We start from the raw sequence: 24,245 nt of genomic DNA on the forward strand, positions 1-24,245 counted from the left end.
GTCATAAACTAAGCATTCCTATATAGGGACATATCAAGAGGTTACAAGCTAAGGGTAATGTAAAATTTGATTCCAGTAGCACCTTTAAGACCAGCAAAGTTTATTCATTTTTATTTATTCGATTCTTAGCCCGCCACTCCCAAGGAGGCTCGTGGCAGGTTACAACAGATAAAATCCCCCTAAAATATACAATCCATAATATCCTATCATATATTAAAGATATAAAATATAAAATGTAATGCAGCGACATAAAAAACAACTAAACCCCCCCTAAATACCATTTGCTGGTATTTGCTGGTCTTAAACGTGCCACTGGACTAAAGGTTTGTTCTACTGCTGTGTGAAACAGCTTTGGGTCCCCATTTCAGTATTAATAGATTAGGGATAGTCAAACTGGGGCCTTCCAGATGTCCTTGGACTACAATTCCCATGAGCCCCTCCCTGCGAACGCTCATGGAAATTGTAGTCTATGGACATCTGGAGGGCCCCAGTTTGACTGCCCCTGTGATAATTCATCATCATCTTCCCGGACTTAGGTGCCCTGAGGCTCAACAGAGAGCAGGGCCTTCAACCTTCCGGTTATTCACTTGACCTGCTTATTACATCCACTGATGCAATTTCATTTATTGCTCTTATTTCAGGTATCTAACCTGCTTTTCACAGACATGCAGCGAAGTGGATAGTAGCAGGTGCCGCTTCTCCTAACTATCCTTGGCATCAGTTCCAAGGAACACATCATTTGTTCAAGCGTCAAGGTCAACTTGCACACCTAAGCTTGGCTGTTTACAGCTTTACAACTAAAAAGGGTGGAACAGGATGTTCCTTACATATTAATGGCTGGACAACAGCCTGACTATACTTGACCAGGCAAACTGCAGCCTAACACAGACTACAACAACAGGCCACATCCTAAGGCAGAGGTCTTTTGAGTAAAATCAGCTCATATTTGCTACAAGGTGATAAATATGTAACGGATTAACCAGGTCCAAGTATCTGGGAGAGAGAAGGATTTCATCAGAAGGAAAGGATGAGGAAGTCAGAAAGGCTCCGACACTCCAGGCTTCCCGCAAACTGTGCAGAACTGAATTATTCAAGAGGTCTTTTCCATGCAGGTAACCGGATTGAACTGTATTAAATAGCTTACCAAGATACTTGGATATATGATATGGGGCTGTGGTCTAAACCAGGGATAGTCAACCTCTGGCCCTCCAGATGTCCATGGACTACAATTCCCATGAGCCCCTGCCAGCATTTGCTGGAAGGGGCTCATGGGAATTGTAGTCCATGGACATCTGGAGGGCCAGAGGTTGACTACTCCTGGACACATCTACAGCTACTAAATAGACTACTACTTAGAATTGTTTTATATGCCGCTTTTCTCTACCAGAGTCTCAAAGCAGTTTACAATCTCCTTCTGTTTCATCTCCCTACAACAGACACCCTGTGAGGGAGGAGAGGCTGAGAGAACCCTGAAATTACTGAAGGAGAGTTGGTTCTTATATGCCACTTTACTCTACCTGAAGGAGTCTCAAAGCAGCTTACAGTGGCCTTTCCTTTCCTCTCCTCACAACAGACACCCTGTGAGGGAGGTAAGGCTGAGAAAGCCCTGATATTACTGCTCAGTCAGAAAGACATCAATATGGTGATGAGCCCAAGGTACTTGTTTCATCTTTTAATGTAGTGTGTTAATACTTTACTTCATCTGGGGTAAAGCTAATAAAATCAGAGTCCAGTAGCACCTTTAAGACCAACAATGATTTATTCAAGGCATGAGCCTTCAAGTGCAAGCACCCTTCGTCAGACTGTAAGGCTGTTTAAGTTTGTTCTTGGTAGGTTCCAGACTTCTACAGCCTATACTGTATTGCTTCAAGGTGGGTAGCCTATCAGCAGCAATAGGGAAGAGCAAGCGTCTGATGGCATCAGAAAGGCTAACAAAATTTCTGGCAATATGACCATTGTGTGACTCACGAAAGCTCATACCCAGCCACAAATGTCAGTCTTTAAGGTGCCACCAGACTCTTGCTCTTTTCTGCTCCTATTGCATCCTTTACTGAATGTCCCATCCTGCTGCATATTATTCCCTTGCGTCCCAATCAGTAAAGCAGGGTAAAAACAACCTAAAAATAAAGGGAGAAGCCGTGCCCTGCAATCCACCCCGGAAGGAAAACCCGCCACCGCCCAGACCCCCCCCTCCTGGCCGCGCTGGGACTCTGAAGACCCCGCCCCGCTTCCTTGGCTGGGCAAGAGGTCCGGTCCGCCAGTCAGGTCAGGTCAGGCCAGGCCTCCTCTCTCCCTCCCTGCGAGAGGCGCGGGTCCCAATCGCCAGGCGCGGCGGCCCGGGCTGCACGGCTCCCAGATGCAGACCGCACAGGCGGGCGCAGGCGCGGAAGTGGCGCCTCCGCCCAGGCCCGGCCCAGGCCAGCGACGCCCGGCGCGGCCCGAGAACGAAGCCGGCCCTGCCCCGAAGCCCGCGCGACTGACCGGCCGACGAAGTTCTCGAGGACGGAGCTCTTGCCGGCGCTCTGGCCGCCCACCACGGAGATCTGCGGCAGGTCCAGGTGGCAGCTCTGGCCGAGGGAGCTGAAGGCGTCCTGCAGCTTGTTGACCAGCGGGATGAGCTCCTCCATGCCCCGGTTGCCCATTGCGACGCCGACGGCCCTGCCGGCCCCTCGCCCGCTCGCTCGCTTCCTCGGCGGCCCCCAGCAACAGCCGCCAAACTTCCCTCTCGCAGCCGCCTCATCCGGCCTCGGCCGCGCCCCGCCCCTACCCGGCCGCCGCCACGCCCATTGTCCGCCGCGCCTGCCACTCCCGCCCGCACGGCCAATAAGGGAGCGCGCCCGGGAATTCCGCCCGCCCGGACTTCCGCTCGGTGCGCTCTGAGAAAGCGTCCCATTACCTGTAGTGCCCGCCCACCGTTTCCTTCGCCCGGAGATGTCATTGGCGGAGAGCGTCATCGTTCCCCGAGCAGAGGAGGTCTCGAGTGAAGGGAGGAATGTCCCGCCGCTGTCCCACCGACTGCTCCTACCATTGGCCAGCGGGGCCATCCTCCTCAACGGACAGCCATTCGCTCCCATAAGCAGCCGCCGAGGACAGGCGCGTCGCCTTCTCTCTACCAATCACCTCAACCGGACGCCGCCAAAAGTCATTTCTTGGCCGGAGGTGCTTCGCTCCCTCTTTGGTTAAAAAAAGCATTCAGAGCGTTGTATTTTGGCCAACCAGGAGGGGAAGGAATTTTCTTCCTTTTTTACCCATCTTCCTGCCTGATATTTTACACTTGCAAACTAACCCTGCGAGGGGGTCTGGGAATGCGTCATCCATTAATCATTAATTTGGACAGTTCTAGTTGAACCCAGTTAACTTAAAATAATCAAATTGGGTCCAATCAGGCATCTTTAAGACCAACAAAGTTTTATTCCTGTGAGCTTTCAAGTGCAGGCACTCTTCCTCAGAAAAAGTGGAGTAATGATATATATAGTATAGATATTTTATTTATTTATTTATTATATTTATATACCGCCCTCTCCGAAGGCTCAGAGCAAAGGTAAATTAGTAGCAAATTAATAAACTGTCATAGTATCCAAATTATGCCATATGATAATTCTTTGCTAAAACAGCTAAATAAGTCCTTTTGGAGAAATAAATAAAATTGGAGAAATAAAATGTCCCTCTTAGTAATTAATGGCAGATACTTTCCCTGTTGTGAAAAGAAATAATTAAAAGAGGCTAGTTGCTTGCCCCATCCGTCTCCACCCAAGCGTGGAAGCATCCCTGCAACTGTGCGGGCAAGTTACCTTGTCCTGAGACAATTCCCTATTTTATTTGGGACAATGTGACTGTAATGTGATGTTAGTAATATGTAATGTAATTTTGAATCTAACTCTCAAGAGTGCATTTCATGTGTGTTCTTATTGAGCTTATATAGAACTGAATTGACAATTTGTTTTTCTGTGTTTTATAATGCAACTAGGGAAACAGAGTTCGGGTATTGGGCGAGGTCCTCTTACCGGTGGGCGGCAGCTGTTGGGGGAAGGCGGGGAATCGGTGCAGCTTAGCCGGGGGGGCCAGCGTGGGCGACGGGGACGGGGACGGGAAGAACGCATGCTCGGGAGTCTGGGCATGCGTGCTGCACCTGGGTGGCGTGGTGACAGGACCGCGGCAGGGCGTCCACAACCAGGCATGCGTGTGAGTCCGCGCATGCCTGGTTCATTTCTTCGGCGTGCTGGCGGCTGCGCAGGGTGTGCTGGCTGGCAGCGGCGCCTGCAAAAGGGGAGGAAAGGGGCAGCGAGTAGGAGGACCCGGCGGAAGGTGAGTGCAGTGTTGGGGAGCGGGGATCGGCTGAAGAAAGGGGGTGGGCTGGGGGGGGAGTGCGGGGACGGGGGCTGGGGGAGAGGTGGCGGGTGGGTGGTGGGGCGGGGCGTGGGCTGGGGAGGGTGGGGGGTTAGCGGGCGGCAGGTGGGTGCTCGAGTGTGTGTGGGGGGGGGCCGGTCACATGGTGTGTGTGATTTGGCCGGTCACATGGTGGTGGGGGGGCAGGAAAGGAGCACGGATGCCGCGTCTTTGACGCGGCGTGCCTACTCCTTTCCCTAGGGCGATGGGAAGGCAGGAATCACCGCGCGGCCTTTGGTGCAGCGAGTCCCTTGGTGGGCGAAGCTGGGCCAAGCGGCCAATGGGGAGGCGTGCCTCCCTATTGGCCACTTGGCCCTTGAGTGGGCACTCCTAGGAGTGAATCAGGAGCCGCTTTTGCGGCTCCTGATTCACCCCTCCGAGTTTTTATCACGGACAGAGCCCGCCCTAACTCCTCCCCAATAGCCCTTAGGGCTTTATTTTATCCGCTCCGCAGGAGTGGTTAAAGATATTACACTGAAACTGTGTTTGATTGATGTCAGTTAGGACAGTGGTCCCCAAACAGCGGAAATTTCTTACAGATGACTTTGCAAACAATGGACTGTGGGGAGAAGTTCCTGACATTAATCCAACAATTTTATTCAAAACAGGAAGCCAGAATCTTGATGAATGGAATTCTTACATGCAACAAAATTCAAATCATGGAAGGCACAAGACAAGGTTGTCAATTATCCCCTTTATTATTTAACCTTGTTCTAGAAACAATTGCAACAAAAATCCAACATTCAAAAGCTCACTGGACTTCTGATTAAAGAGATTAAGGAGCTATGCTGATGACATCGTTTTTATTTTGACAAATCCTGAAATAACAATTCCACAATTAGAATCATAGAATCATAGAGTTGGAAGGGGCCATACAGGCCATCTAGTCCAACCCCCTGCTCAACGCAGGATTAGCCCTAAGCATCCTAAAGCATCCAAGAAAAGTGTGTATCCAACCTTTGCTTGAAGACTGCCAGTGAGGGGGAGCTCACCACCTCCTTACGCAGCCTATTCCACTGCTGAACTACTCTGACTGTGAAAAACTTTTTCCTGATATCTAGCCTATATCGTTGTGCTTGAAGTTTAAACCCATTACTGCGTGTCCTCTCCTCTGCAGCCAACAGAAACAGCATCCTGCCCTCCTCCAAGTGACAACCTTTCAAATACTTCTCAACCTCCTTTTCTCCAAGCTGAACATTCCCAAGTCCCTCAACCTATCTTCATAGGGCTTGGTCCCTTGGCCCCAGATCATCTTCGTCGCTCTCCTCTGTACCCTTTCAATTTTATCTACGTCCTTCTTGAAGTGAGGCCTCCAGAACTGCACACAGTACTCCAAGTGTGGTCTGACCAGTGCCGTATACAATGGGACTATGACATCTTGTGATTTTGATGTGATGCCTCTGTTGATACAGCCCAAAATGGCATTTGCCTTTTTTACCGCTGCATCACACTGCCTGCTCATGTTTAGTTTACAATCCACAAGTACCCCAAGGTCTCGTTCACACACAGTGTTACCTAGAAGCATATCCCCCATCCAGTAGGCATGCTTTTCATTTTTCTGACCCAATTGTTAGATACACTGAAAGGCTTTGGTCAATCAATATACAGGGTACAAAATAAACAGAGAAAAACCTAAAATAATGGCATTAGGACAATTGTTAATGGATTTAAAGATGAAAATTGGTTGTGAAGTTAATCCTGGAAAAATTAAATATTTGGGAGTAACTTTAGATTTTAAAAATTATTTGATAATTATATCCCATTGTAGATGAGAATTCACAAAGATTTAGAAAGGTGGTCTAAAACAGTGGTCCCCAACCTTTTTTAGGCTGGGGACCGGCAGGGCAACTGCCCCGCCCGCACATCGCGCATGCGCGGCTGCGGCAAGAGGAGGAGGAGGAGGGGGTAACGGGAGTTCGGCGTTCCTGCGATCCACCATGGTGGAGGCAAGGCGCTCCTCGCGGCCACTCCTCAGCCTCGGCCGCCTGCCCATGCTCGCCTCCGCGGCGCCGGGCTCTTTGTTCGCCGCGCGCACGCCAGCCGCCTGCCCCCCGCCCTCCCGAGCAGCGGCCGAGGCAGAGGAGGTTGCAGAGGTGGCGGGGTCGAGGCTCGCCAAGACCACGGCGGCACAAGGCAGCAACGCCCCCCCGCTGCCACCGCAGCAGCAGCCGCCGCCCCCGCAGCCACCCGGCCTGAGCGAGCCCTCAGCGGCGCATCCAGACGGAGCCCAGCCCAGCGCGGCCCTGATTCCCTCTCCCCCACCTCCCAAAGTAAGAAGCTTCCCGGGCCACAACCTTGCGGCCTGGAAAGTTTTTTATTGCGGGGGGGGCGGGGAGAGGGAACCGCGGCTCGGCGCCAGGCCGGGCCGCGGACCGCAGGTTAGGGACCACTGGTCTAAAATGAACGTTTTCTGACCTGCACGAATGGCCATTGGAAAGATGAACATTCTTCCTAAGTTTATTTTTTTTATTTCAGGTGATTCCATTGGACATCACGGATAAGATTTTATATAAGTGGTAAAGCACTATCAATAAATTTATGTGGAATAACAGAAGACCAAGAGTAGCTTTTAAAGTCCTTCAGTATGATAAGAAGAGAGAAGGGCAGTGGGCGGAGACATGGCACTTGGATAGCTTGAATACTTCGAGCTCATGTTCCACTGAGGGTCAATTGCTGCTGTGATTGACAGAACCGGGTTTTGGGTACGCCAACCCACCCACCATCTACTCAGGAATTCCTTGTGAATCTCTGGGGCCTCTCTGTTCCGCAGGGAAATTAATTTTCCATGGAACGCAAGCTCAGTGTGCACAGGGACCAGTAAGTGCTGTCCGCCATTTTTAAACTTTTTTCTTTTCTTTCAACTCTGCAATCTACAAAGCTCTTATTTTAATCTACAAAGCTAATTGGATACTTCCCTGCAAGACTTTCGACTCATCATAACTCCGGAGTGAAAACAACTGGCAGACATCAGATCGAGCCTATAAACAGTGAGTGGGGTTTTCCCCAGGCACCTTCTCCCCTGGAACAAACTCTCGGCATGGAAAGCTGCTTTCTTTAATTTAAGCAAGATAGAGTGTAAGTGAAGCTACTTCGTTCCTCTACTACGATTTACTGCAAACGAATGCTGTGAACTGAGGGGAGGACATCTGCTAAATTCCAAGATATTAAGACATCAATTAACGCACAGAGACGCAAGTATTTTTCCGTTCCTCCGTTTCTCCCGTTTCTGGCTCTGCTTGAAGCCACCTCGATACGAGGCAGGCTAATTCTCTTTTCTAAGAAGAAGAAGGACTTAAATCAACTCAAACTAATTAGTAATAGCTCTTACTGCATTTGTTTTGGTTTTCGGAGATAAGAGATAAGAGATAAGGGTGGGAAGATCTCGCGAGAATTCTGTTCCAGTACGAGACATTGCTTTACTATGCTGCTTTACTGAGTTCAATATCATAACAGACTGTTGCTTTTCGTTAGGACTCTGTAGGACCTCTACTGGTTATTTGCAAAATTGCCTAAGACTAAGAAAATTTCAAGCCTAGAACATGTCTATGCTAAAAAAATGTGCTTACTTATTAGAGAAACAAACTCAAGATCTGAAAGCATTTACAGATGGCTTGCTTAAAAATATGCTCAAGGAGTTTAAAGGCGGCAAGGAAGAAGTCTCTAACAAGAATGACGAATCAACAACAGTGGCTGATGATAGCTCTAAACAAGGTGGAAAACTACAAGCAGAAGAGAAACTTGAAACTATGGAGATGGAAAAGGGGATGTCGGAGCTTTGCAGCCTAGATAAGGACACCCTACCTAAAAAGACATACAGCCACTCTAAAGCAACAGTATACAAGAACCAATCAAAAGATATATGGATCTTCAGTGAAATTAATCGATTGAAAGGAGCTTCTTGGAAAAAAAAACTGTACTGATATTGGAGCCCAACTGCTTCAAGATTCACCGATGTATACTCCAAGGGAAAGACTACAACTGCCCTTTCTAAGCCAAAGGCCAACTGGACAGAACATAAGTCAATGGGGACAACAAGATGCAACAAGCCTCGATATGAGACCCCCTTAAGAAGCTTGGGGAACGGAAATAAGACACAGTGGTTGAAATTCTTTTCCTCCTTTTTCCTTTTTTCCGTAGCCATATAGGCAATATAACTAGTTAAGAAGTTAATCTGGGGTCTAAGATCTTCTAAGTAAGCTGAATTTGTATTATCAAATCTAACTTCGTAGTGTCTACCAGTCCAAAATTAAAGCTTAATTAAAAGGAGACACTTAATGGAATGGGTTTATACTACCATGTAAGTGTGGGGTCTTAGATTTCCTATGTTAGCTGAATTTGAATTATTTAACATATCTCTGTAGTGACTCTCAGCTCAAACTTAAAGCATAACTAAAAGGAGGCACCTAACTGAGGAGGTGTAAATGTAACTAACGAAGACTTTATTTTACTAACTAATGAAGACTCTATTTTATCATTTTTGGTATCAATAATGTACACTTATATAACTTAACAACCTTAACAACCTATATATATATATTTTCTTTTTCTTTCCGTACAACTAAGTAGGCTTTTATTTTTTCCTTTTTTCTTTTCCCTAGTGGAAATGTGGATGGCTCTAAGACCACGCTAAGTATAAATTGTTTATTATTGTTAAAATTGTTAAAAACTATGCAAACAAATGTTGAAACGATGGTAACAAAGTAGACTTCTCTTTTTAAATGTGGTGGAAACGTGAAAACGTTTATAAGCTTTGGGTAAAAGTCCATAACATTGTAGCCATGTGGAGTCTTATAATCTTAAATGAAGAGAAGAGGGTTTTCAAGAACAATGGGGCCCTTATCTGATTTACCTAAAAGGGGATTGAAACGGGGTATCAAGTGTATCAAACGAAGAGCATAATCCTTTTCTTTCTGTATGAATAATGTAGATTACTTGCATTGTATTATCTTTAAATATTTTAAAAGGGGATTGAAATGGGGAACTAAATGTATCAAATGAAGAGCATAACCTTTTTTCTTCTGTACTAACAATGTAGATTGCCTGTATTTCATTATCTTTAATCCTGGAAAATAAAAATAAAAATCTTATAAAAAAAAAAGAAGAGAGAAGGGCAGTGTTCCAAACTTAAAACTTTATTTCACTTGGCTGCGTTATCAAGGCTAACAGATTGGATCACTGACCTGACTTCAAGAAGCCTATTAGTGCGGGTTAGAAGATGGCTTACATAATCTTTGATGGCCCACATTAAAGGTCAAGTAAAAACTGGACCTAAATCGTTGGGCCCTTATGCTAATACACATTTGGAATAAATATAAACAGAGAATAACGGGAAATTAATCTTTGTTGAAATCTCCAATTGAGGTCCATTTTGACAAAGCATAACAGAAAAGAATGGGTTCTTTAAAACAGTGGTCCCCAACACCCAGGCCGAGGACCGGTACCAGTTCGTGGATCAGTCGGTACCGGGCCGGGACTCCACCTCCCCGGGGCAGCCCTGCCACTCTGCTGCTGGCTCACCTTTGGTGCTCTCCAGTGGCCACCATGGCTGGAGCTCCCCCTCAACGTGGCACTGCACAGCGCCCCCCAGCAGGCAGCGGGAAGTCAGGGGCGCCGGCGGGAAAGCAAGTGGAGCAGGGGCTCAGGCAGCGACGTCCCTCGGCAAAAGACTACCCCCCCGGGCCTCAGTAAAATTGTCAAGCGTTGACCGGTCCCTGGTGATAAAAAGGTTGAGGACTACTGCTTTAAAATATAAAGACCTGTTGACGGCAATGGGAAAGTTAAAAACCTATGAATCACTCAACAAGAAGAAGAGTTGGTTCTTATATGCCGCTTTTCCCTACCTGAAGGAACCAGATTAGAAGTCCGCACTCCTAACCACTACACCAAACTGGCACTACACCAAACAAGGAGGGGAAATACATTTGATGGTTTGAATACATTCAAATCACAACTAGGTTTAAGGCAGAATTTAAAGAGCAAATAGACACTGTTCCTGCCCTAAGTTTGAAAATATATTCCAAGCTAAACCTCATTTACAAGGGCAAATATATAAGTTGTTATTAAAATATGAAACTGAAGATGATGATCAAATGGATGCAGAATTTAAAATGAAATATTCCATTGGATGAGTGGAAATAATTGAGGAGCAAAACAGTAAAACGTACAAAATTGGTGCAAAATGTTTTATAGACAATGGAAGTTTAGCTTTAGCAAAGCTTTTGGGTAGCTAGCATCATTGTTACCTTAAATAAGGAGACCTTCCTGCAAATTGAGTTTTATTTATTTAATATCTATTTTCTTATTGAAAGCAATTGGCTAAAACCTCACACCCATAAACAGGGTGGCCGCAAATCAGCTGTGACTTTATGGCACTTGGCATGCATACCCTGCCACTGTCAGTCTCCCTGTATTTCAAAATTTGCTTCTTCAGATATGCTGAAATCCTACTTAAGAGGAGGATTCTGGGGGGAGGGGGGGCAAAGGAATCAAAGCCAAGAGTGAATTCTGCCATGACTCCTTAAAGTCTAACTCTATATGGAGGGACTGTAGACAACTTAGGTGTGAATCCAGTAATCAGTCTTTGAAATGTGCCTGAAACAGAATTAACAGTTACAAATAATAAGTGTTAAGGCAGATCAAAGGTTTGAACAGATAATCAAATTGTTTAAGTGAAAATGAACTGAGAATACAAGGTTTTAGTCTGGTAAAATTTCAAAAAAAAATTTCCATTGAATTACTAGGAATTATAGTAAGGAAATCTGAGTCTCTGTTTAGACCAAGATGAGAGACAGTATTTAATTTCAGGTGAGTATCAGGTTAATCTGAAGCAATGAAACAAAGTTTTTCAGTGGCACATTTATGACCAACAAGGTTTGATTCTGGGAAAAAAGCAGTCAAGTGCAAGCACACTTCAGAAGAAAGATTCAAATGGGTAGCCATGTTGGTCTGAAGCAACATTACCTGAGTTTGAGTATCAGTGATACCTTTAAGGCCAACAATGTTCAGTTCTGGGTATAAGCTTTGAGTAGTCGAAAAATGGTACCTACACATTTATTTATATTCATATTTATTAATCACCACTCCTGGATCCTGATGGCTCAGGACAATTTACAATATATTTATTTACTTATAATTATTATATGTTGCCAGCGAGCTGACTCATAGCAGTTCACTTCATATAAAACATCCCATAAAATTTCCAACATTGTGATATTCCTAATATTCATAAAATCCCCATAAAGTCATATCCTTACAATAATCTCTATAAACAACAATTAAAATAACAATAGTTAACATTTAACAAACAATAAGCAATTAACAATCAAGATGGCGGTCATACCAATCCAATTCTTCTCAGCCATCAGTAGGCTTGTAGCATCACAGATGGAAAGCAAATAGGGGATAGGTCAGACATGACTCGGTGCTTGCACAGGGGATACCTTTACCTTTCTACCCTTTATCCAGGCCCAAGCCCAAGTGGGTGGAGCCCCAGTCTTGTACTCCGGGGCCTCTGCCCTGCCTCAACCAGGCCCCGAAAGCGCAGAGCCCGCACTCCACCCTATTGGTCTTCAGGGCGCCCCTGGACTGCGCGGCCTTCCTCAGCCGTTTCCCCGTGGGCAAGCACTGCGGAGGGCGGCCATTGGTACAGACAGTGTCCTCCCCCGGCCCTGTTTCCCTTGGGCGCGGAAGAGGGCAGCTCACGCCGCGGACTCCTATGAGGTGATGTCATTTCTAGGGACTTGTGACCTCTGGGGATGGGGCAGGAAGAGGTGACCTGCTGACCTCACTTCCGGGGTGTCTCAGCCCAGACTGCGCCTGCGCGGCCCCCGCTCCCTTCCCCCTCCCGCTGCCTGCCTGCGTGCCTGCCTGTTGCCATGGCGGCGCTGTCCCTGCGCGTGGTGGCCGAGTGTCGGCAGAGCCGGGCCCGCGCCTGCGAGCTGCGTCTCCCGCACGGCTGCGTGGCGTGCCCGGCCTTCATGCCGGTGGGCACACAGGGCGCCCTCAAGGGCCTCACTGCCGCCCAGCTGGACGCCCGCGGGTGCCGCCTCTGCCTCGGCAACACCTACCATCTGGGCATGCGTCCCGTGAGTCGCGCCGGGAGAGGCGGGAGGGGGAGGGGCGGAGCGCGGGCTGACTGACTGACCGGGACCCCCTCTCCCCCCCCTCTCCCCGCAGGGCCCGGAGCTCGTCCGGAGGGGCGGCGGCCTGCACGGCTTCATGCGCTGGCCCTGGAACCTCCTCACGGTGAGTCCACGGGCCCCCGCCGTTCATTCCCTCGGCCCTGCTGCCAGGGCGGCGAAGCCCACTCCCTCCCTCGCTGCCTCCGCCCCCCGCCTTTCGACAGGAGTGCGCTGCGGCTGCCTCGGTGGCCTCCCCAGGGCTGGGCTCATCCCCAGTCTCACCCTGAAGAAAGCCCTGTAACGCCAGAGGGGGGCGCTTGTGCGAAAGAGGCCTGGGGGCGGAGCTGGGGACACGCCCTCTCCGCCCACCCACTGGCTGTTTTGGGAAGTTAAAATTAATCGATTTCCACCCCCTGGCCGAGAACCCCGTTCTACTGCTTCAGACCAGCAAGAATCTGACCAGAATCTCGCATGACTGGGTGGTGGTGGTGGAAAGTGCTGGAAAGAGGCGTTGGGGGGTGGGGTGGCACCGTCTGCCCCTGTGCAGTGTCCTTACCCTACTGGGCAGTCTCCTGCCCAAATACTGATCGAGGCTGTCCCTATTTAGTACTTGGGAATTATTGCTCATATAAATAGCCTTGCATCCCACCTTTTGGATGAGAAAAACCTTATTTTGAAAAACAATTCTGTCAATTAAGCCAGTTTGGTGTAGTGGTTAGGAGTGTAGACTTCTAATTTGATTCTGCATTTCCCAACATGCAACCAGCTGGGTGACTTTGGGCTCACCATGGCACTGATAAAACTGTTCTGACCAAGCAGCCTCACCACCCTTGCAGGGTGTCTGTTGTGGGGTCAGGAAGGGAATGCAATTGGAAGCCGCTTTGAGACTCCTCCAGGTAGAGGAAAGCAGCATGTAAGAACCCACTCTTCTTCTTCAGTAATCTCAGGGCTCTCTCAGCCCCACCTCCCTCACAGGGTGTCTGTTGTGGGGAGAGGAAAGGGAAGGTGATTGTAAGCCGCTTTGAGACTCTGCGAAGTGTCCTCAGTCATGCAACTTTCTGACCTGCCTGGCTGACAATTTCATTTATCAAATGGTAGATAAACCCACAAGAGGTTCAGCCATACTGGACTTAATAGGGACCAACAGGCAAGAGTTGGTGGATGAGGTGAAGGAGGTGGGGACCCTAGGGGGAAGTGACCATGTCCTCATAGAATTCCTTTTGAGATGGGGAGCCAAGGAAGCTTGTAGCCAGATGCAGATGTTGGATTTTCTTAGGGCAAACTTTAATAAACTCAGAGACATGATGAGTGTCATACCATGGATGAGAATGCTGAAAGGGAAGGGAGCATGTGAAGGGTGGGCGCTACTCAAACAAGAGCTATTGCATGCTCAATCAATGACTATCCCAGAAAGATGAAAACACTGCAGGAGCTCTAAGAAGCCTATTTGGATGAACAGAGAACTTCAAGAGGAACTAAGAAAGAAAAGAGAAATGTTCAGGAAATGGAGGGAAGGACAGAGTTCTAAAGAACAGTACCTATAGGTTACTAGGCACTGTAGATCAATCATCAGAAAGGCCAAAGCTGAGAGTGAACTAAGATTGGCAAGGGAAGCCCACTGTAACAAGAAAAGATTTTTCAGTTATGTGAGGAGCAAACGTAAAGTAAAGGAGGCAATAAGCCCACTGTTGGGTGCGGATGGACAAACTCTAGCGGAAGATGCAGAGAAAGCAGAAAGGCCTATTTTACATCTGTTTTTTCCCACAGGTCAAAGGGTTTAGGCACGTCTAAAGATGGCAGTAGCCAAGGATAGTGTCTGGATGGCAGGTTGACATGGATAGAGAGGTTGTTTAGAGGCATTTAGCTGCACTGGATGAGTTCAAATCCCCTGGGCCGGATGAAATGCACCCAAGAGTGCTCAAAGAACTTTCCGGAGAACTTGCAGAACCCTTGTCCATCATCTTCGGGACCTCTTTAAGATGTCCCGGAGGACTGGAAGAGAGCAAACGTTATTCCGATCTTCAAAAAAGGAAGGAAGGATGTCCCGGGAAACTACAGACCAGTGAGTCTGACCTCTGATGTGGAGAAGATAATGGAGCAGATATTAACGGGAGCAATCTGCAAACATCTGGAGGACAATTTGGTGATCCAAGGAAGTCAACATGGATTTGTCTCCAACAGGTCCTGTCAGACCAACCAGGTTACTAGGCACTGTAGATCAATCATCAGAAAGGCCAAAGCTGAGAGTGAGCTAAGATTGGCGAGGGAAGCCCATTGTAACAAGAAAAGATTTTTCAGTTATGTGAGGAGCAAACGTAAAGTAAAGGAGGCAATAGGCCCACTGTTGGGTGCGGATGGACAAACTCTAATGAAAGATGCAGAGAAAGCAGAAAGGCTTAGTGCCTATTTTACATCTGTTTTTTCCCACAGGTCAAAGTGTTTAGGCACATCTAGAGATGGCCGTAGCCAAAGGATAGTGTCTGGGTGGCAGGTTGACATGGATAGCGAGGTTGTTGAGAGGCATTTAGCTGCACTGGATGAGTTCAAATCCCCTGGGCCGGATGAAATGCACCCGAGAGTGCTCAAAGAACTTTCCAGAGAACTTGCACAGCCCTTGTCCATCATCTTCAGAACCTCTTTAAGGACTGGAGATGTCCCGGAGGACTGGAAAAGAGCAAACGTTATTCCGATCTTCAAAAAAGGGAGGAAGGATGACCGGGGAAACTACAGACCAGTGAGTCTGACCTCTTTTGTGGGGAAGATAATGGAGCAGATATTAAAGGGAGCGATCTGCAAACATCTGGAGGACAATTTGGTGATCCAAGGAAGTCAGCATGGATTTGTCTCCAACAGGTCCTGCCAGACCAACCTAGTTTCCTTTTTTGACCAAGTAACAGGTTTGCTGGATCGTGGAAATTCGGTTGATGTTGTTTACTTGGATTTTAGTAAAGCTTTTGATAAGGTTCCCCATGATGTTCTGATGGATAAGTTGAAGGACTGCAATCTGGATTTTCAGATAGTTAGGTGGATAGGGAATTGGTTAGAGAACCGCACTCAGTTGTTGTCAATGGTGTTTCATCAGACTGGAGGGAGGTGAGTAGCGGGGTACCTCAGGGCTTGGTGCTCGGCTCGGTACTTTTTAACATATTTATTAATGATCTAGATGAGGGGGTGGAGGGACTACTCATCAAGGAGGGCAGGATGCAGTTTCCGTTAGCTGCAGAGGAGAGAACACGCAGTAATGGGTTTAAACTAAAAGTACAACGATATAGGCTAGATATCAGGAAAAAAATTTTCACAGAGTAGTTCAGCAGTAGAATAGGCTGCCTAAGGAGGTGGTGAGCTCCCCCTCACTGGCAGTCTTCAAGTAAAGGTTGGATACATACTTTTCTTGGATGCTTTAGGATGCTTAGGATCCTGCATTGAGCAGGGGGTTGGACTAGATGGCCTGTATGGCCCCTTCCAACTCTATGATTCTATAATTCTGTTGGGTAGAGAAAAGCGGAATATAAGAACCAACTCTTCATTTCAGCGCAAAAGTATATTTTATTTATTATTATATTTATATACCGCCCTCCCCCAAGGCTCATAAGTGATTTCTCCCCAGTACTCCCAATAAGTTCCATGTTTAAAAAAAAAAGAGCAGCAGCCCCCCCCCCCAATACAGTGAACTTGGGGGTTGTTCAATATTAATGATAGAAAAGTAAACCATGTGACTACTGGCAACACTGTTGTTCTAACATTTTATTTACAGGATTTTGAAACTATTCCTCAGAAATCATAGTTCATATGATTTCTCACCTTTTTTAACTTTGAGAAACCCCTGAAACATTCTTCAGCCTTCAAGACACTCCAGAAGGGCTGTGATTGTGCAGAATATGGTTGGGAAGTATAGCCGTGTAACATGCCCACCCCCTCCAGGCCCATCATTGGCCATTTTGAGAGGGGGGGGAATAAGGTTGACATGACCATATAGAATCACAGAGTTGGAAGGGTCCTCCAGTGTCATCTAGTCCAACCCCCAGCACAGTGTAGGAGCTCACAACTACCTGCCCACCCACAGTGACCCCTATTTCATGCCCAACTGATTCTACTCCCCCACCAAAAATACCCAGACTCCGGCTTGGCCTGGAGGGAATTCACCTACCATCCCACAGGGGCAGTCAGCAGTTCTCTGGGTATGGAAGGACCACACTGGCACATCCCTTCCTGCCTACCCACACACAATCTGCCCAAGTTCATAAAAACAGTATTTCTGTCAGATGACTATCTAGCCTCTGCTATACATTTCCAAAGAAGAAGAACCCATGCAATACCCATGAAGGTACATGCATTATACAAGTGGAGCATCAAGATTGCTTGTACCAAGAATTCAACTTTATTGATCTTAAAGGGGCCACTGGACTCCAACTTTGTTAGAAGGCTGTGTGTTTGTGTACATACAGAACACAAGGACACTATTCCCCATCCCAGTCTCTTCTTAAAGGTTCAGTCATATGCAGCTTGGCTTCCCTGTATCTATCCTGGGAATAACCACATTAGAAGCAGTCAGTGTCTTTGAGCCCTTGTTTCATGTTGTCCATATTTTCCTGTAGGACAGTGGAGGGTTCCAGATGGTGTCCCTGGTGAAACTCTCTGAGGTGACAGAGGAGGGCGTGCTCTTCCGTTCCCCCTACGATGGCAAGGAGATCCTGCTGACTCCAGAGAGGTCCATTGAAATACAGAACGCTCTTGGTAACTTGGGGTGATTAATGCTTCCTTTTTTTCCATAACAGCTGATGAAATTCCCCTATGGCAAAGCTATACTCTGCCTATGTGAATAACATTAATTAGAAAAACAAGATTAAGCAATTTACAAATTAAGTGTCTGAGAGGATTTCTCTGCCTGTGACTTTTACTTTATGTTATTTATAACTGTCTCGCTCTGAGTCCATCTGACAGAGAGGCTGATTCTGTGAAGGTTCAAGGGGGTGGCCGGTTACAGTGGATGAGCAATAGGGTTGTGAGTGTCCTGCATAGTGCAGGAGGTTGAACTAGATGACCCAGGAGGTCCCTTCCAACTCTATGATTCTATGATCACTGTGGCTATGTGTTCTAGGGCCACATAGCTTAACACAGGTTGAAGAACTCTTGTGACCTGTTCCTCCATGGCGATCCAAAGATCCTCCAAAGATCCCACAGGTTTCTGGCTGAGTGTGCAATTGATAGTTGCATGCCATCCCAGAAGGGCAGTCTCACTTCCTCGCTTGGACCTTTCCTACTTAACCACTGGGTTCACCTTCAGACAGATCTGCTTGAGCCTTCCAATCACTGCTTCCAGACATCTGGCAGAGTCTGGGGGGGAGTCAGAGTGGCTGTCCATGGGGGAAAAACTGGGTGTTCTTGGCGCATTGATGACATCCCACTCGGAACCTCCATATCAGCTGGGCGAGAGGGCACATAAAGATAATGAATAAAATTGTGGAGAGAACTGTTCCTTGTGGCATCCCACATGGGAATTGCCAGCAATATATGAATAGTTCTCTCCATTTGTTACACTCTGTCCGCAACACCGAAGAAAAGAGGTCAGCCACTGAAGAGCTGTCCCTTGTATCCCAGCGTTGACAAGGCGTCAAGCTAGTAGCTCATGAGCTACTGTGTAAAATGCCGCCCAGAGGTTGAATAGTATTAGCAGCACTGGCCCATCTTGATCCCACTGGTGGCGGAGGTCATCCATTAGGGCAACCAGTGCTGTCTCAATCCCATGGCCAAGCCAGAAGCCCAATTCGGCTGGATCTAGGACTGAAGTTTCCTCCAGGAACACTGTCCATTGGTCTGTGGCAGCTCTTTCCCTAGAAACGCTAGGTGCGAGACAAGGTGGTAATTGGCAGGCTCTTGCGGATCCAGGGATGATAGCCTTGTTGCTGACCTTCAACAGAGGCCATATCACTGCTTCCTTCAGCCTCTCCAGTTGAGAGGGAGAGGTTGATTATCTCCTGGAGAAGGCCCGCTATTCTCTCGTCTGACCTTTTGATTAGCCACAAGGGGCAGGGATCTAGGGCGCAAGTCAGTATCCTGTCCACTTTGGTCAGCAAGAGTCCTCTTAAGCATCTAGTATATCCTTCAAAGCAGCCAAGGGGCCTCTAGTTCCTTTTCTGTATCTAAAGTTGGAAGGTCATGGCGGAGTGTCCAGACTTTATCCATAAATTAGTTCACAAAAGCCTCAAAGCTGATATCCAATTATTCTCTGTCTTGGCACCCTTCTTCAAGGAACTACTCTAAATCAGTAGTCCGCAACCTTTTTCAGGCTGCAAACCGGCACCGGCGGCGAGGGCGATCACCCAGCCGCGCATGCTGCGGCCGGGTCGTGCATGGGCGTTTGCGGACGCGCATGGTGCAAACACGCATGCACGGCCCTGCGCAGCTCTGCGAAGACAGAGAGATGCGGCCCGGTGGTTGGGGACCACCGCTCTAAATAATACCTTGGCCGGACTACCCTAAATAATTTTGCTGGGCTCGAGTTTGTGGGTGTGGTGGAAGTCGAGTAGTAGTTTACTAGCTTCACCGCCATTTCAAGTTTTTATAAATGCCCTGTAGGATGTTCTCAACACTTCATCATGAGTTTTCCTCCAAACTCGCTGTAGTCTAGGGTTGGGCACTTCGGCAGCTGAAGCAACTGGTCTCTCCCAGTGCAGCCAGCGCCGCACCGCGAGAGACCGACTGCTTAGGGCATCGAAGCACCCAACCCTATTCTAGTCGTCTCAGTTCCCATTGCAACTCAAGGAGGTCCTCTGTCTACCAAGGGGCCCGCTTTTGATGGAGAGGATGTCAGGGAGCGATCTCATCGATGGCAGTCAGCAGCCTCTCATGCTAGTTTCTGTCATATCATTTTCCCATGAGGCTTTGCTCAGCCCCATTGTCTTCTTTCATAGAATCATAGAATCATAGAGTTGGAAGGAGCCATACAGGCCATCTAGTCCAACCCCCTGCTCAACGCAGGATTAGCCCTAAGCATCCTAAAGCATCCAAGAAAAGTGTGTATCCAACCTTTGCTTGAAGACTTCCAGTGAGGGGGAGCTCACCACCTCCTTAGGCAGCCTATTCCACTGCTGAACTACTCTGATTATAAAAAACTTTTTCCTGATATCTAGCCTATATCGTTGTACTTGAGGGTTTAAACCCATTACTGCGTGTCCTCTCCTCTGCAGCCAGCAGAAACAGCATCCTGCCCTCCTCCAAGTGACAACCTTTCAAATACTTAAAGAGGGCTATCATGTCCCCTCTCAACCTCCTTTTTTCCAGGCTGAACATTCCCAAGTCCCTCAACCTATCTTCATAGGGCTTGGTCCCTTGGCCCCAGATCATCTTCGTCGCTCTCCTCTGTACCCTTTCAATTTTATCGACGTCCTTCTTGAAGTGAGGCCTCCAGAACTGCACACAGTACTCCAGGTGTGGTCTGACCAGTGCCGTATACAATGGGACTATGACATCTTGTGATTTTGATGTGATGCCCCTGTTGATACAGCCCAAAATGGCATTAGCCTTTTTTACCGCTGCATCACACTGCCTGCTCATGTTTAGTTTACAATCCACAAGTACCCCAAGGTCTCGTTCACACACAGTGCTACCTAGAAGCGTATCCCCCATCCAGTAGGCATGCTTTTCATTTTTGTGACCCAGATGCAGAACTTTACACTTATCTTTATTAAATTGCATCTTGTTCTCATTTGCCCATTTTTCCATTGTGTTCAGATCTCGTTGAACTCTGTCTCTATCTTCCGGAGTATTTGCCAGTCCTCCCAATTTGGTGTCATCTGCAAACTTGATGAGTAGTCCCTCCACCCCCTCATCTAGATCATTAATAAATATGTTAAAAATGGTGTGAACATATATTTACATTGCTGAACTCTTTCACAGGACTTATTTAGGGCCATTAATTTCTAGAATGAGAATTAGGCAAATAAAGGAGGAGAGTCTGGTTGAGCTTAACTGGATCTTCTGTGTTCAGAAGCAAGCAACTTCAGAGTACCAGAACTAAGCAGCATGAACACGGGGAGAGCTTGGCCTCTGTTCTTGCCTTATATGTCCTTGGAGGGCATCTAGCTACCCTTTGTGTAGAACATGGTACTAGACTGCTCGGCTTATGAGTCTGATCCAGCAGGACAGCTCTTAGGCTCTGAAGAACAATCACAGTTCTAAGGCTATCTCCATACCTTCAGGAAACCTTGGGGAGGTTATTATTTCTGCCTTTGGTCAAGCTTCCTTTGGCAAGTCACCTGTCACTGAGTATGGGCATCAAAGTGTTAAGCCAGACTTAGGAGGCTTATCCCTGGGCCTGGGTGTGAGCCCAGAAAATGTGAAACAACAGAAACTTTTTGTCCAGATGCTTCCCATATATCGGCAGCTTTTGCCAACACATGTGTGATGTGTACCTTTGTAGGCTCTGACATCATGATGCAGTTGGATGATGTGGTCAGCAGCACAGTGAGTGGTCCTCGTGTGGAGGAAGCCATGTTCAGGTTTGTGCCTCATCCTGTTGCTGTCTGCTGTCGGTTACCGAAAGCCTGCCCAACTTGGCTCTGTCGTGTTTGCTCATTCAGCCTTTATTTAATTAATTTAATTTATATCCCGCCCTTCCCCAAAGGCTTGAGGTGGTCACAACACAATATACAATATACAATACAACTTAAAAACCTCTAATAAAATACCCCTTAAAAACTAAGCTAAAATCCCATTAACCACAGTTCAAGATGTAATGCGACGCAAAAATCATAAAATTTTTCCCTGGCTGGGGGGTGGACATGGGAACGGTTATAAGCTGCTTAGCAAGGGGGGTCAGATCTACATTAGCTACGCCGGCCTCAACCATAGGCCTGGCAGAAGAGCTCCACCTAACAGGCCCTGCGGAATGCCGGAAGCTCCCGCAAGGCCCATAGCTCTTCCGGGAACTTGTTCCACCAGGTCGGGGCCAGGACCGAAAAGGCCCTGGCCCTGGTCGAGGCCAAGTGCACTTCCCAGGGGCCAGGTATGACCAAAGGTGGTCCCTCAAGTATGTGGGACCCAGACCGCGTAGGGCCTTAAAGGTAAGTACCAGAACCTTGAACCAGATGCAGGCAGCAACCGGCACCCAGTGCAGCTGTCTCAGCACAGGCTGGATGTGGGCCCTCCACGATGTTCCGGTGAGGACCCTAGCAGCCACGTTCTGTACCAGTTGTAACTTCCGGATTAAGCCCAAGGGCAGGCCCACATAGAGCAAGTTACATAAATCTATTCTGGAGGTGACTGTTGCATAGATCACTGTGGCCAGGTATTCCGGGGACAGATAGGGTGCTAGTAGCCAAGCCTGGGAAAGATGGAAGAAAGCCTGGCTGGCTACCTTTTTGACCTGGGCCTCCAGCTTTAACGAGGCATCCGAGGTCACAGCCAAATTCCTGGCCTGTCTGCTTTCATTTTTTCCTGCATGTTCAGCAGACAGAATATCAAGATATGTCTGCACAGCAGGAAGCACACCAGCTGCCCAGCCTGGAGGGGACATTTTGTGTATATGACACTGGCTCTGCATCTGAAAGAGCACCAGTTCCAGCAGTTGGCATTTGCATCAGTAAAGCTGATTGACACACCTTTCTTGGCTGTGGTGGGTACCTTGGACACTTGGAGAGAACCTCTCCTGGGCTGACAGGTGCAAGAACTGCCATTAGCACAAAGGGAGTTTCGGAGGGAAACTGAATCTGTCTCCAGGAGAATAGCTGGATTGGAGTCCAGGAGCAGTTTAGAGGCAGACAAGATTTTTCAGGATGCCAGCCTTGTAGAGGCAAAGGTGTTTAACTCTTTCATAGCCCCCAAAGTCTTGTTGGCCTCTACAGTGAGACTGGGCTTAAATCTAGCTCTTCGGCAGACAGACACAGTTTTGCCCTGACATTCCGATGAGTTCTCTGGAGTCCTGTTTGAGGTGTTGGTCTCCAAGATGCCCCGGATCTGAACCGCATTACAGTTATTGTGAGTTTGATGGCTGTGGGCTGGCCTCACAAGGATTCTGTTTCTTCAAATCGAGCAGGTCCATTCGCTGGCTGGACAGATGCATAGCAGCACACCGGACACCTGATAAGCAGAACCTGTTTGCCATTATCCAGGGTGGGCTGGATCCTGCCCTCCGAACCAAATGTCTGGAAGGCAAGTTCTCACCATGCATATTGTTGTTGTTGTTCCCATGTGACTAACACTTCCAGTTGGCTGTTTGATATTGCTTTTTTGAGGGTGATAGACGAGGAAGGTGGGCAGGAATGGTAAATATTCCATTGGCCTCTGTTGTTCACTTGGGCTTCAGTCACAGATTGACCATGTTAGAAGAGAACAAGAGCTTAAGTTGTGCTTAAAGACTAACAAAATTTGTGGCAGGGAAGGAGCTTCTGTGAGTCACTGCTAATTTGTGAGTCACAAAAGCCCCTCCTTTGCTACAAATCATGTTAGTCTCTCTGGTGCGCCTAGACTTTGGCTCTTTCCCACTGCTGTAGACCAGCTACGCAATTGGATCGATCTCACCATGGCAATTGGCCTTCTAGAAATCTGCAGTGCTTCCCACACAGATCAGGAAAGTTAAATCTTGGAGCTTAATTGGCAGATGAATTAAGTGCTTGCTGCTGGGATGTGGTTGTGTTGGTGTGGAGCCCTCGAGAATGAGAGGGAAGAGGGAGGACCCTCATAACTTCCCCCACCTGTAGCTCCCCCCTTCTGTCTCTGTCTCTGCTTACTGTCCTATCCATTTGCTGATTTTTCCTCTCTCACTGGGGCCTGGACCTTGTTAGCACAATCTTGTCTGATCTCAGAAGCAAAGCAGGGTCAGCCCCAGTTAGTTCTTGGATGATTGGCCACCAAGGAATCATAGATTCATAGAATCATAGAAGGAGACCTCCAGGGTTATCCCCTGTTCATTGCAGGAACTCACAACTACCTGGCTATCCACAGCGACCCCAATATTATGCCCATTGATCCCCACTCAGAATTCAACCTGACCTGGAGAGAATTCACCTACCATCCCACAGTGACAATCAGTAATCCCCTGGGTATGCAGGGAAGGGCCACAAGAAACAACACAGAAACAGCCCTTCCTGCCCACCCACTCACCATCTGCCTAAGTTCATAAAATCAGCATTTCTGTCAGATGACTAGCCTCTGCTTCAAAACCCTCCACTTCCTGAGGAAGTCTGTTCCACTGAGGAACTGCTCCAACTGTCGGGAACATCTTCCAGATGTTTAGCCAAATATTCTTTTGAATTAATTTCAACCCATTGGTTTTGGCCCAACACTCTGGGGCAACTGAAAACAACTCATAGAATCATAGAATCATAGAGTTGGAAGGGGCCATACAGGCCATCTAGTCCAACCCCCTGCCTAACGCAGGATTAGCCCTAAGCATCCTAAAGCATCCAAGAAAAGTGTGTATCCAACCTTTGCTTGAAGACTGCCAGTGAGGGGGAGCTCACCACCTCCTTAGGCAGCCTATTCCACTGCTGAACTACTCTGACTGTGAAAAACTTTTTCCTGATATCTAGCCTATATCGTTGTACTTGAAGTTTAAACCCATTACTGCGTGTCCTCTCCTCTGCAGCCAGCAGAAACAGCATCCTGCCCTCCTCCAAGTGACAACCTTTCAAATACTTAAAGAGGGCTATCATGTCCCCTCTCAACCTCCTTTTCTCCAGGCTGAACATTCCCAAGTCCCTCAACCTATCTTCATAGGGCTTGGTCCCTTGGCCCCAGATC

The 24,245-nt window shown here is 47.8% G+C and overlaps 2 protein-coding genes across 10 annotated transcripts in view; one reads left to right on the forward strand and one right to left on the reverse strand.

The window, feature by feature from the left end:
- The window catches only part of DNM2 (dynamin 2), a 119,525-nt gene extending 116,748 nt beyond the window's left edge, over window positions 1–2,777 (reverse strand). For 4 of the 9 annotated variants that reach the window (XM_077346111.1, XM_077346107.1, XM_077346108.1 and 1 more), the window contains exon 1: window positions 2,482–2,775. In XM_077346111.1, coding sequence (XP_077202226.1) covers window positions 2,482–2,642 — 161 coding nt within the window. In that variant the 5' untranslated portion in view covers window positions 2,643–2,775. Of the gene's footprint in view, window positions 1–2,481 lie in introns of all 9 variants that reach the window. The other 5 variants (XM_077346113.1, XM_077346112.1, XM_077346110.1 and 2 more) reach the window with 3 other exon arrangements.
- A 9,425-nt stretch (window positions 2,778–12,202) lies between these two features.
- Window positions 12,203–24,245, forward strand: part of QTRT1 (queuine tRNA-ribosyltransferase catalytic subunit 1) — a 28,814-nt gene continuing 16,771 nt past the window's right edge. Inside the window, exons 1-5 of the mRNA XM_077346115.1 lie at window positions 12,203–12,470; window positions 12,562–12,630; window positions 17,102–17,240; window positions 20,926–21,004; window positions 22,540–22,655. Coding sequence (XP_077202230.1) covers window positions 12,261–12,470; window positions 12,562–12,630; window positions 17,102–17,240; window positions 20,926–21,004; window positions 22,540–22,655 — 613 coding nt within the window. The 5' untranslated portion in view covers window positions 12,203–12,260. The remainder of the gene's footprint in view (window positions 12,471–12,561; window positions 12,631–17,101; window positions 17,241–20,925; window positions 21,005–22,539; window positions 22,656–24,245) is intronic.

Source organism: Paroedura picta, chromosome 7 (genome assembly GCF_049243985.1).
Source record: "Paroedura picta isolate Pp20150507F chromosome 7, Ppicta_v3.0, whole genome shotgun sequence".
NCBI classification, from domain to species: domain Eukaryota; kingdom Metazoa; phylum Chordata; class Lepidosauria; order Squamata; family Gekkonidae; genus Paroedura; species Paroedura picta.